General features: G+C 41.1%; 1 protein-coding gene across 6 annotated transcripts in view; it reads right to left on the bottom strand.

Annotated features, from left to right (window-relative positions):
* Positions 1-13,131, bottom strand: part of PDE1A (phosphodiesterase 1A) — a 255,619-nt gene that overhangs the window by 70,416 nt on the left and 172,072 nt on the right. For all 6 annotated transcript variants that reach the window (XM_036320577.1, XM_036320580.1, XM_036320576.1 and 3 more), the window contains one exon: positions 11,213-11,326. In XM_036320577.1, the coding sequence (XP_036176470.1) occupies positions 11,213-11,326 (114 nt within the window). The remainder of the gene's footprint in view (positions 1-11,212; positions 11,327-13,131) is intronic.

Below are 13,131 nucleotides of genomic sequence, written 5' to 3'. Positions count from 1 at the left end.
ACCCGCCACAGGAAGCAGAGCCCAGGCAGAGGACCCCATCCCCCAGGACAGGCAGCAATGGCTGGCGGAAATGTAGAGGAGGACTCTGAGAAGGAATCAAGTTGCTTGGAAAGTGAGGATCAAGACTGTATTTTTGGAGTCAGTCCCGAGACGGAAATGAAGGAATGGGCGAAGCAGAAAACTGCCCTAGGCCTTGCTGATGACACTTGACTTCCTACCAGGAAGTCCTCTTGGTTCAAAAATATCTTTGAAAATATTCCATTAGGCACAAAGCCTGACATTCCACTAATTGTTAATTTATTTTTTAATCAATGAGCATCCTTTTTGATTAGGAGAACTGCCTCTGGAGTCAGAGTCTTGGCTCCATCACCTTTTAGCTGTGTGGTCTTGGAAAAAATACTTCATCTGTCTGAATCTCAGTTTCTTTGTCAATAAAACAGAGATCTTCATAGTAATAATAGAACAGAGACGATAATAATAGCATCCCTACTGGTGCGGGAGGCAACTGGGCTGCTGATCACGGGATGGTGAGCGGTGGCCCTGCCCCCCTATCACCCCTCCACCGCCTCCCCCATTGCTGTCCCCGTCCTCTGCCCGCTGGCACGTGCCTTGGCTGGCTTGGTGCCACCTACTTGCCGGCGCTGCCCCCGCTGACCAGTTGCTCCTCCATTCAGTCAATTTGCATATTATGCTTTTATTATGTAGGATGGTGATCCCTGGAAGGTTTAGAGATTAAGGACATGGACTTTAGAGCGAAGCAGACCTCTGTGGCTGTATAGATGAAGTGACATCAACCCTAACCCAAAGGCACTTAAATAATGGAGAAATTTATTATTTTCCTTGTCATCAAAGCTAAAGGTAGGTTGACGCCAGTAGGGATTATTTAAAGTCAGCAGGTCAACAATATCATCAAGAACACAGGTTTCCTACATCTTTCTATACTGCCAGATTTAGTGTGAGGTGTTGCTCTATACTTATAGCTGTATCAGTTTTAAGTATTGTACCCAGATCCAACACCCAGTGGCATAGGACTCCTTTTCTATGAGAGGAAATATTTGCCAACACCCTCATTAGTCTCATTGGCCTGAATTACATCACATGACCATGTCCAAACTCACTGGTTAGAAAAATGGAGACTAATTACTGGTTTAAATCCACTAGGATTCACCCATATTGAGCCTGGGTCTGGGGTTGGTCTCCCTGGAATCACTTGGCTTTGTAGAGGAGATTAAATAATTGGAAAAAGGGGTGTTCTATTAGCAAGAAGGAAGAATGGGGATTGGGCATGCTCCATTTAAGATTGAACCTGTCTCTGACACTTAATAGTTATATGATCTTTAAGGAAGTAAATTACTTTCTTTATGCCTCAAATTTTTAACTTTATAGTGAAAATAATGCGAATATATATGGCATAGGGTTTTTGAGACTTACTTAGAATTATATGTGTAAATTGCCTTGGATATAATTTTCAGTCTTAATTCTTATTGCTATCATTATCCTAGCTAATAAAGAGGGAATATGCTAAATGACCCTCACACCATCACAAAGATGGCAGTGCCCACAGCCAATAAGGAGGGAATATGCTAATTGACTGCCCCACCCTCCAAGATGGTGGCGCCAACAGCCAATAAAGAGGGAATATGGTAAATGTCTGCCCTGCCCTCAAAGATGGTGGCACCCACAGCCAATAAGGAGGGAATATGCTAACTGATTGCCACACCCTCAAAGATGGGACACCCACAGCCACAAGATGGCAGTGCCCAGTCCCCTCAGCCCAGCAGTTCTCAACCTGTGAGTCACCAATCTGTGGGTCGCAACCCCTTTGGGGGTTGAATGACCCTTTCACAGGGGTCGCCTAAGACCATCGGAAAACACATATATAATTACATATTGTTTTTGTGATTAATCACTATGCTTTAATTATGTTCAATTTGTAACAATGAAAATACATCCTGCATATCAGATATTTACATTATGATTCATAACAGTAGCAAAATTACAGTTATGAAGTAGCAACGAAAATAATTTTAAAGTTGGGGGTCACCACAACATGAGGAACTGTATTAAAGGGTTGTGGCATTAGGAAGGTTGAGAACCACTGCCTCAGCCCCACTGGGGTGGCAGATGCCTGGCCTTGCTGTGCACCTGCCTCCGGAGTCCCCCAGTCCCCTCAACCCCCCAGCCTAACAGGGCCAGCCCAAGGCACAGGCAAGCCTCAGATGGTGGCTGCCCAGCCACCCATGGCCACCCAAGGCTCAGGTAACCAGGGCTGGCCAAGGCTTGAGCTGCTGGCAATGGCAGCAGCAGAGGTATGATGGGGGCATCGCTGATCACTGGGTCACCTCCTGTCCCTGAGGGCTTCCAGACTGTGAGAGGGGGCATGCGGGGCTGAGGGACCCCCCTCTCCAGTGTATGAATTTTTATGCACCAGGCATCTAGTTAGAAAATAATATGTTTAAAATGATATTTTTTTTAATCCAGGAAATATATGTTTATATTTTATTGACCCAATATATCACAACAGTGAGATATTATATAATACTAGAGGCCCGGTGCACAAATATTTGTGCACTCGGGGGGGGAGGGGAAGTTCCTCAGCCCGGCCTGTGCCCTCTCACAGTCTGGGACCGCTCAGGAGATAACAACCTGCTGGCTTAGGCCTGCTCCCGGGTGGCAGAGGGCAGGCCCAATCCCTAGGTGCAGCCCCTGGTCGGGCTCAGAGCAGGGCCGATTGGGGAGTTGGGGCGCCACCCCCTGTCATGCACAGAGCAGGGTGATCAGGAGGTTGTGATGCCACCCTCAGTCACGCTCAGGGTAGGGCCGATTGGCTGGTTGGGGCACCGCCCCCTGTCATACTCAAGGCAGGGTCGATGGGGAGGTTGTGGCGCCAGTCCCTGTCACTCACAGAGCAGGGCCAATCAGGGGGTTGGGGCATTTCCCCCTGTCACTCACAGAGCAGGGCCCATCAGGGGGGTTGGGGCTCTGTACCCTGTCACGCACAGAACAGGGCCAATCAGGGGGTTGGGGTGCAGCCTCCTGTCACGCACAGAGCAGGGCCCATCAGGGGGTTGGGGCGCCGCCCTCTATCACCCACAGAGCAGGGCCGATCAGGGGGTTGGGGCGCTGCCCCCTGTCACGCTGATCCCAGTGCTGGGAGGCCTTGCGGCTCCGCTGATCCCGGTGCTGGGAGGCATATTACCCTTTTACTATATAGGGTAGAGGCCTGGTGCATGGGTGGGTGCCGGCTGGTTTGCCCTGAAGGGTGTCCTGGATCAGGGTGGGGGTCCCCACTGGGGTGCCTGGCCAGTCTGGGTGAGGAGCTGAGGGCTGTTTTCAGGCTGGGGGTGACTGAAGCTCCCAATCGCTCCTTTTTTTCTTTTTTCTTTTTTTATTCTGGGCCAGCTTTAGCTTTGAGGCTTGGCTCCAGCTCTTAAGCCTCCGCTGCTGAAAGTAGGTTTCTGGCCTTTGCTTACAATGTTGCGATCCTGCTGGCTGAAGCCCGGCAGGTTTCTGGGGTTTTGTTTAGCTTCTATGTTTGTTATATAGTTGCTTGCAGCTCAGAGGCCTGCAGTGGCAGGCGGGGAACGTTGGAGTCCTCCATCACTGAAGCAAGCAAGCCTCATGTTAGTTTCAAGCTGCCTGGCTGCCGGCCACCATCTTGGCTGACAGTTAATTTGCATATTGCCCTGATTAGCCAATGGGAAGGGTAGCAGTCGTACGCCAATTACCATGTTTCTCTTTTATTAGATAGGATGTGGAGCTTTTTGATCAGTTATCTCTCAAAATATCTTGTTTCCTTTTTCACTAGTGAGTCTTGCTTTTTGAAAGTTTGTAGAAAGTAACATACCACAGATGCACAGAAAATATGAAAATCAACCAAAATGTATTGCAACTTTTTCCAAGCCTGGTTTTCATACCCCATCTACATGGTGAGAACAGCCTATAAACACAGCACTCCAAACAGCCACCCCTCCCTATAACACACCATAAAAATAGAATTCATAAAAGTCATAATTTGCTCTTTGATTTTTCACTGAGCTCCAGCAATGTCTTAGCACATACCCTGAAATTAATTTCCAAATGCTCACACTCAAAAAAACACAAGTGCCCATATTTATAAATGCTCCCCCAGTAAGCAGTAAGCTCACCCAGTAAGCCAACCAATCTTCTCTTGTCACCCTCCTGGTTGCCAGGGTAATTTAGGCATGAGCAGATCTTTGTGAAGGCCTTTGAAACTGTAGATAATAACGACAGAATTCCAGAAAAGAAAGGAACTGGAGACTTTATCTCCATGTAAGGAAACCAATGACTGGGAGGAAAACCAACAATGCTTGCCTACAGGTGTCTCATTGGTAAGAGCAAAGCCAGGACAGAAGTAGTTCAACATCCTCCTCAGACCCTGATTCAGGTCCCCTTGCATGATTTAATTTTCACTCTAGAGAGGAAACTGTGGTTTAGTTTTAAAAGCACTTTCTTCCATTCCCAATTCTTAGGCATGTGATTTACATAAAATTGACCTCTTACCTGCCTCATGAGATGCTTAACCACTGGATTGTATATTCCATTCCCCTGGGCATGATTGTTTCAGGGATAAGCATCTTACCAACTGGAGCCAACTCTTTCTCATTCCTGCTGCATTTGAAGGTGTGAGGATGTAAAGCTTGGAAATACTGCCACTGCCTTGTCTTGCTACTACTCAAAGCATCAGAAAGAGGCCATTCCACAGCAAGCAAAACAGGGAGGCTAATCCTTTGACATCATGTTTGCTCAAATCACCTATGCTTCAAGTCACCAGCCATGGATATTTTGTCAGAATTTGTTGAAGCTGGTTTGGTTGGGTTTCCAGTCACAATTGAAATAATTATGATAGGTGTTCATTAGTCCATCTCCTTTCTCTTTTCCTTCCTCCCTGCTCCAGCTCCAAGAAGTACACGAGTCGGTGCCATCATGATGTGCAGGTGGTAGTGATTAGCCACAAAGGGTTTCATCTCCATGGTACTTTGATCCCTGTGTTTTACAGCCCATCATCTCTATTTTAGTCCTAATTTTATTGTAGCACTCTTACCCACGCTGAGCCACTGGGTTTAAAATAAATGGTAACTAATCGTTCTGATTTTACAGGGCTACTCATGTTTTGCTTCTTTGAAGGCCCCTGGCTGTGCACCAGTTGGCTCCATCTTCATCTACGTTTTCCATCTGTGTTTGGCTATTAGTCTCTTATCCTGGATAACTTCCAAAGGATAACTTCTCAACCTGATCTTTCTTTAAATAAAACTCATTAACATTAAAGCCGTAATTGCGCGATTAATCCTGCCTGGTTTGCAATCTTATTCCATGTCACTCCCTCTCCTACTTGGTGTTTCTTCCCGCCGTCTGCCCAGTTGAGCTTCTTTCTGGAACTCCGAACCTCCCTGCTTCTTGTTTGCAGCACTGGTCCGCTTGCTTAGGCTTACCTTCCCGGCTCTTGGCACTCATTTCTCTCCACTGTCTCCCCCGGATTCTGATAACCACTGCGCCTGGTGTTCATTTCAGGGACTTCATAAATACTTAATTCACCAGTAAATATGTTTTAGTCAGTCCCTGTAGAGCTACTTGAAGATTTGAAGGGACTTAGCCATCATGATGTGCAGGTGGTAGTGAAGTCCATGGACTTCATTCAATTTCCACCAGACTCCCTTGAAGTGTTGGTTTGCATCCACGCATTCTCATCCCAGGTAATCTCATCAAAAGTAAGGACCTTTAACACTGAGTAAGATGCAGAAGTCAATTAAGAATGTTTTTATCAAGATGTATATCCCATTAGGTATCTTTCCATCAGTTTGCACTTGCTTTCATTTCCTGGTAACTTGAGCTCACCTTGTCTTTATTTTTTCATGATCAAAACTGCTCTCAATAAATAAATTGATATTTCCACTAGGAGGTATTGCATATCTTAATATGTTCTGTACCCAGAAGTATCTGCTTTTTGTTAGCACGCTAAAAAGAGTGGTTATAATTTAACTTTTACTCGGACAAATATTGTACATTTAATCCTCAGATCAACCTTGTGGGGTCAGCATAATTATTCTTATTTTACAGATAATAAAGTTAGGAAATACAGAAGTTAAGTAACTTTCTTAAAGCAAGAGAGTATCAAGTGAAGGATCCAGGCTTTGAACAGCCCACTCTTTCTGAATCTGGAGTCTGTGCTCTTACTACGGTAACCATGGGACTTGGGTGGTTTCACACTAAGAAAATGAAGTTGCAAATTATATTGTGAGGCAGGATTAGTAAGCATAATATCTACCCCTGAAAGTATACCTCCCAGTCAGCCGCCTACCTTCAGGAATTAGCAATTCATGAGGCCAAGGATGCTACTTTGCCTGGCACTATCCCAATTCAAATAAGGACAACCAAACAGAATTTTTTTTAGGCAACTGAGCAGCTTTGAAAAACAATAGCCTCTAGGGACACATCTGAAAGCAGTGCTCATAAAATATTGGCATTTGCATTTGAAATGTCTTGTTAAAAAACCAACAAACAGTGGTATTCATTAGGGAATTGTGCTATACTCCCTCAGAGAAGGTCAGAATTCAAATTGCCAGAAACTCCCTTTATTTTTCTGACTGAAATCATCTTTCAAGAGAGATTTTTGTTTTGCTTTGTTTTCTTAACTGAAGCCCTACAGTCAACAAGTCACCAAGGAAAATGTGTGTGTGTGTGTGTGTGTGTGTGTGTGTGTGTGTGTGAGCGTGCGCGCGCGTGCGCTTCTGGGTTTTAATTCAATTCATAGTTTGTGTTTCCTCCCGCTTTATTAGGTGTCAACTTTTAAATGCAGCCCAATCCAAATCTCAAACAAAAAATGCTTCTCTGGAATACTCATTGAAACATTCTTTTTCTAGAAAGAGAATTTTCCATTAAAAAAATCTCAGAAGTCAGCAGGTTCTTAACTGAAAGTTTAAAAGCAACTAAACGCTTCTTCATTTCTCCTCCTAAATGGACTATTTTACTAATACTCCTAAGGCAATTGCAATTTAATAATTGTGTACACGTCTCAACAAAAACAGCCTGTCTACTGCTGGGTGTCCCACTAAGTGTATAGGAAATCAAATCACATCAAGTATTTCGCTACAAAAATTTCTTGAGCTGGTATTTTAATCTTGAAGGTACAGCCTTCGAAGATACATATGATGTGATCTTAGGTCTAATCAGTGACATGATGGTAAATGTTTAACCATAGGCTTTCCAGGAAAAAAAAAATCCTGATTTGCAGCTTTTTCCAATGTCCATAGTGTAAATACTCCTATTGTGACAGCCCTGAAGGCAGAGTTGGGAAGAGGTGCAACTACTGATGGCATGTGAGCTTTCATCAAAACTTCCAGTAAGTCTCTGAAATCGCTTTTTGGGCAGAATTACTAAAGGATGCAGATGAGGACTGTATTTAATAGCCCAATCCTTAGAGGTGGGCTGCCAAGACCCTAACACTATTCTTTAACTTACTCTCTGTGTCATTTGGGTAAGAACCATAACTTTTCTGGGACTCTCTTTCCTCATACGTAAAATAGTAATGAATAAAGTTTCTATCTCATAGGATTGCTGTGATGATTAAATGAAATAGTGCATTAAAATTCTTAAAAGCGCTTTTGGCACCTACCAAGACATAATAATAGGCTATTAGTAATACATGTTAGACATTGTTTTTCTAGAATTTACAATTCCAACTATCAAAAAGTTTTACACTCTGTCATCTAACTCTTCCAGAGATCATTGAAAACCATCCAGCTTCATAGCAATACTCTGAGAGGAGCCAGTTAGAAAGGGAAGAGCAATAAATAAGTCATCCCTTAGTTTCTAGTACAGGTTTGCAATGCCTAGGTCTGTGACCTTTGGCAAACCATGTTACTTCTGAGTCCTTCGGTTCTCTTATTAGTAAAATGCAGGAAGTAGTAATCAATCTGTAAAATGCATGGGATTGTGGTGAGACTAATATGAGATAATGAAACTCAGAGCCCTTGGAAGGTGTCACAAATGAGGGGTATTATTATTAATCCAATTTAGAAATCAAGATGCCATGGAAGCACAGAAGCATTAAAATAAAATAGTGAGAAGTTCTAAGTCATTTGAGTAAAGAGAAAACACCCACAGTTTTACCATGAAGCTGTTAAGCATTTTTCTTCCCACAAAAGAACAATTTTCAAATAAAAGGAACTGTACTTTGGAATGTAACACATGTTTAAATGAATTAAGGATAATGGGGAACTAAGTTAATAGAATATCTATGAAATTATACCTTCCTGGGGAGGCAAATACAACTAGAAAATTAATAAATATTACATGTAATAATCTATCAAATGGAAGAGGAAACACTCAGGTATACCAGATGGTCAGTATTATGCCTTTATAAGATGAATAATGTAAATATCCAAATCATTCTTAAAGGTAAAATTCTTTAGTTGTATAAGTAAATGTAAAAAATAAAATGTCAAGGACAGATTGGAGAAATCTTAAACATGCTAAGTTCAGTAAACTTGTGAAGAATAAAGAGCTCACATAAAAATGAAGGAGCAAGGAAGTTATAGGAACAATGTAAGATTTTTAAAACTTATACTTTTTATCCTCTTTAGAGGAATCATATTCATTTATATATATTCAGTGCAAGTTAACTAAGAACACAATTCTGCATAGAGTTTGTAATCTAAAAATGTGCCTATGACATTTTTTTTCTTAATTTATGACTATAAACCATGCTTTAACAGAGGACTTCCTTTCTGAGGACAAAGAAAAAATTACCTGTGTAGCAATGCCTTCACCATGCCATTTTCTGTCCGTTATTAGTGAAAATTCTCATTGATATTAAAAAGTTCAGACCCACCTGGTGTGGCTCAATAGTTGAGCATCCACCTATGAACCAGGAGGTCAAGATTTGATTTCTTGTTAGGGCACAAGCCCAGGTTTCCAGTTCGATCCCCTGTAGGGGGCATGCAGGAGGCAGCCAGTCAATGATTCTCTCTCTTTACTGATGTTTTTATCTCTTTTTCCCTCTCTCTTCCTCTCTGAAATGAATAAAAATACATATTTTTTAAAAGTTCAGCATGTGATATAGGAAGATCTCTAAGTTCCCTTATTTGAGGGCGGGGATAGTAAAGTGAAAAACTGTGAATAGTGTGTAACTTTGCATAAAAGAAGATAAAAATATGAAATAAATATTTGTAATAAATTATTGATAATATACATAGGACATTTATAATTTGGGGATTTGAGTAAATTGGGTCAAGAGTAGAAGCAAGACTCTCATGAGGCACTTCTTTACATTCTTTTGATTTTTAAAAAATATATTTTTATTGATTTCAGAGAAGAAGGGAAAAGGAGAGAGAAATATAAACATCAATGATGAAAGAAAATCGCTAATTGGCTTCCTGCTGCATGTCCCCCCGCCCCCCCCCCCCCCAACCAGGGATTGAGCCCACAACCTGGGCGTGTGCCCTAACCTGGAATTGAACCATGAACTCCTGGTTCATAGGTCAATGCTCAATCCCTGAGCCTCACTAGCTGGGCTATTCTGATTTTTTTAGTCATGTGAATGTATTACCTATTAAACAACATTGTGTGTGTGTGTGTGTGTGTGTGTGTGTGTGTGTGTGTGTGTGTGTTTAAGCTCAGTATACATCAATATATAAAATCTTCCATCTCATCTCACTTCTGGTTTAACGTTTCTCACCTTCCCAAGCTCAGGCCTGACTCAGGCAGGGGCACTTGCAGAAGGGAAAGGGTCTGATGTCTTCACTCTCCCTGTCCCGTCTCCTGTCCCACTCACTCTGCTATTTTTCATTGTTCAAAATGTGGTGGTGGTGGGGGGCAGTAAATTATAGAGGTTAAGGGGTCTGACAAGACTCGTATTTGTCATCACCTAAATGACAAATGGCTAAATGCTGGTTATTTTTTCTCCTGGGGAAACTTTGTGGGTCCTTCAGAGACAACTCGCTACACCAAGAGGGTACCTTGAATATTATATATTCTCTATTATTTGCGCTGAATTTTTATGATTTCTATCCTGGCTCTTATATCAACAATCATCCCATGCAGCCTCTTTTTTACTATCTGAAGTCAGTTTCTTCGGTTACTCCTTTCAAAAGACCTACACCTGCCTCATGACACTGAAAAGACTCAGGGCCTTTTCTCTGCTAAACGCTGGAAGTGCGTGTCTCCCCCTCCACAGGTCCCTCTTAACCGTGAATTCAATGTAGTCCGGATAAGCCTGTCACCTTTATCTTTTTTGAGATGAGAGTTAGGAGCCAGCCTCAGAACTCTCTGAACTCCAAAAGACACTGGGCAAATCTCTCAAGAACTGTCGTATCATACTTTACTGAGTCTTCCCTTAGCACCGGGGTCCCCAGGACCCCCTCTCATGACCACAGGTCAGGGTAAGTGCCCCCTTGGAGAAGAAAGAGAAACTGCATGGTTCTCCTGTTAGGCCAGGGTTTTTTTTTATAACCATACTAATAACACTTGGGGCTGGATAGTCCTTTGTTGGGGAGCAGGGGATTTTCCTGTGCATTGCAGGATGTTTAGCAGCAGCCCTAGCTTCTACCCATCACATGACAGTAGCATACTCCCATCAACCAAACCACTGTCTTCAGACATTACCAAATGGCCTCTGGAAGGCAAATAGCCTGGTTGAGAGCCACAGCACTAGGCTTACAACTCCCTTCAAATAAATCTTTACTTCCTAATCTCTTCACCACCCTGATAATCAGGAGGCTAGTTGATGAGGTTTAGGTGATGATCAAATACACATTGGGACGCCCCTTAGTAAGTCCTGCACAGAGAAAGTGTGTGCATGTGACACCCATTTTCTCAGAAGGAACTCGGAAGTCTTGAAATAATAGGAAAATCCTTACATCAGTGAAAATTAGTAAAAGCCTATATCTGTTTCTGACACTTAAAAATCTGGGCTTAAGACAGTGAGGGAAGGGGGAAAAGAGACTTTAATTTATTCATTTTATGACTTTATTATTTGATTACTTCTTGATATTCAAACATTTGGATTACAATGTGCACCTTTAAAAGAAAACGTCACAGTTAAGTTCAGTGAAGAACCTCTTAAATTTAAATAAGATTTGATTTTAATTTCATGACTAATATATGCTAAATTCATGTTTGAGATAAAGGAACATCAAGAAAGAGGGAAAAGAGGTAGAGAAGATAAAAGAGAGAGGAGGAGGTTAAAATGTACCTTGTTTCATCGATATAAACCGCTTCCAACACAGATGCTGCATATTCAATATTCTTCTTTAAGTCTACAATGTTCACATCACCTTTTTCCAGCTGCTTCACCAAGCATCTTAGTCTGTTTCACAAAGTAGCCAAAGAGAGCAAGAAATAAAGAGAGATTAATTATAACTATATGGGAAATAGTTCAATATTAAATACACAAACCAAATGAAACATTTAACACATCTTTCTAAGTCATCAAATAGAAATATTTTATTATATATTTTGGGGTATAGCTAAGATCAATCTTTATTACTTAAACAACTATGAGAAATTCTATTCACCTCTCAATAATATACGGGCTGTAGGTTCCTAGTTTAAGTATCATATTTCAAGGGTAGTTTTTCTGAAAATTCAAGACAATACAGATACTTTCATGAAAGTGTATTCCTAACTTAGAATTCATGCTATGGCTATTCTGTTTCTTCAGAGCTGGCAGTAAGCTAATTTTTAAAGGGTACTCCTTTGATCACTTCTGTAGCAATTATTCACTGTATATAGCAACAAAAACAAAAAAGAAAGGCAACGTTTCCAAGCAAATATAAGCAAGATGAGAAAACAATATCTGTGTGCATGCTTTGTGTTTTTACTGCAATGGTTTTTCACCTGAGACAGAGCTACGGTATATTTTCCCTTGTGTTTGTCCATAGGATGATATGTCCCAACTCTTAAGACATAGGGATCAGCTAAGCATGTCTGGATTTCTGACTCATAGAAACTATGATAATGAATGTTATTATTTTAAGTGACTAAAGTTTTGGGATAACTTTTTTTGTGCAGCAATAGATATCTCTTGGAATAAGATAATACAAATTACCTCAATCAGTTTTTAATCCTTTTAGAAACTTTATGCATTAATTATAAACCAAGTGTTTCTTGGTTTATACTGCTCTATACAAGCAGAAAAAGAAAACATACTTTTTACTCTATATATACTGTAGATAACCAATGTAAAGACAGTATATTGATTTTCCTAAGTCAATAGACAGAATTTAATTCTACACCTGACCCAAAGTATTTCAGAGAGAAATGCATCTACTTTTAGGCATTGTCTTAGAGACAGTATAGTAGGTTTTCTGAAAATCTGCTTTGGATGATTCCTAGTATCAAGGCTAGGGTATAAAGACACGTTAAAAATTTTAGCAAGGGTATTTGACATTCCTCCATCCATAAGAAACACTTTATTTCTCCACAGGGAAAAAGTCACATCTAGATGAAAACTTCTTATTTAGGAAGCTACAAATAACAGCCATATACTTCTATGTGACAAAATATTAGCAGACCATATCATTTCAAAATAAATGTTATATGCCAATAAGTAAGTCTTATTTATACAGAGACAGCAAAATAAAACAAAACAAAATAACAACCAGAACAGGTTACTTAGGAAAAATTAAGTCTGACTTTGAAGCTTGCCTAAAACACTGAGTGTGATGATAAGGTGTTCCGAGATCTTTGTAATGTTTATGACCCAATCACATTATACTTGGTGAAATTACCTTTTATGTGTGAAATTGGAAGAAAGAGTTTCATAGTTCTGCGATGGCTTAAAAATATATCATTTGTGTATCTTGTGAAAATTACTTGGTACAGCTTGGTTGTATTTGGTTGTATGAAGTGGTTTTAAAGACAAAAAGTACTTCAGATGGTTGTCTCCCTTTCTTTCTGAATAAATGAACTCAAATTTTCTCCACTAAGAAACTGCATTTCCCAGGCTCTCTTGAAGCTAGGTATGCCATGAGATTGCGTTCTGGCCAAGGAGAATGAATGGAGGTTAAGCATTTCAGAACAATTATTTGGAGGAGGGCTAGCTCAGCTGCAAGGGGTTCTCTTCTATCCCTTGCCATTTCCACTGCCTGGAATGCAGTGGAACTGTCCCAA

Source organism: Myotis myotis, unplaced genomic scaffold (genome assembly GCF_014108235.1).
Source record: "Myotis myotis isolate mMyoMyo1 unplaced genomic scaffold, mMyoMyo1.p scaffold_m19_p_8, whole genome shotgun sequence".
NCBI lineage: Eukaryota > Metazoa > Chordata > Mammalia > Chiroptera > Vespertilionidae > Myotis > Myotis myotis.
The sequence above is the reverse complement of the archived record's forward strand: the minus strand, read 5'-3'. Positions and strand labels throughout refer to the sequence as shown.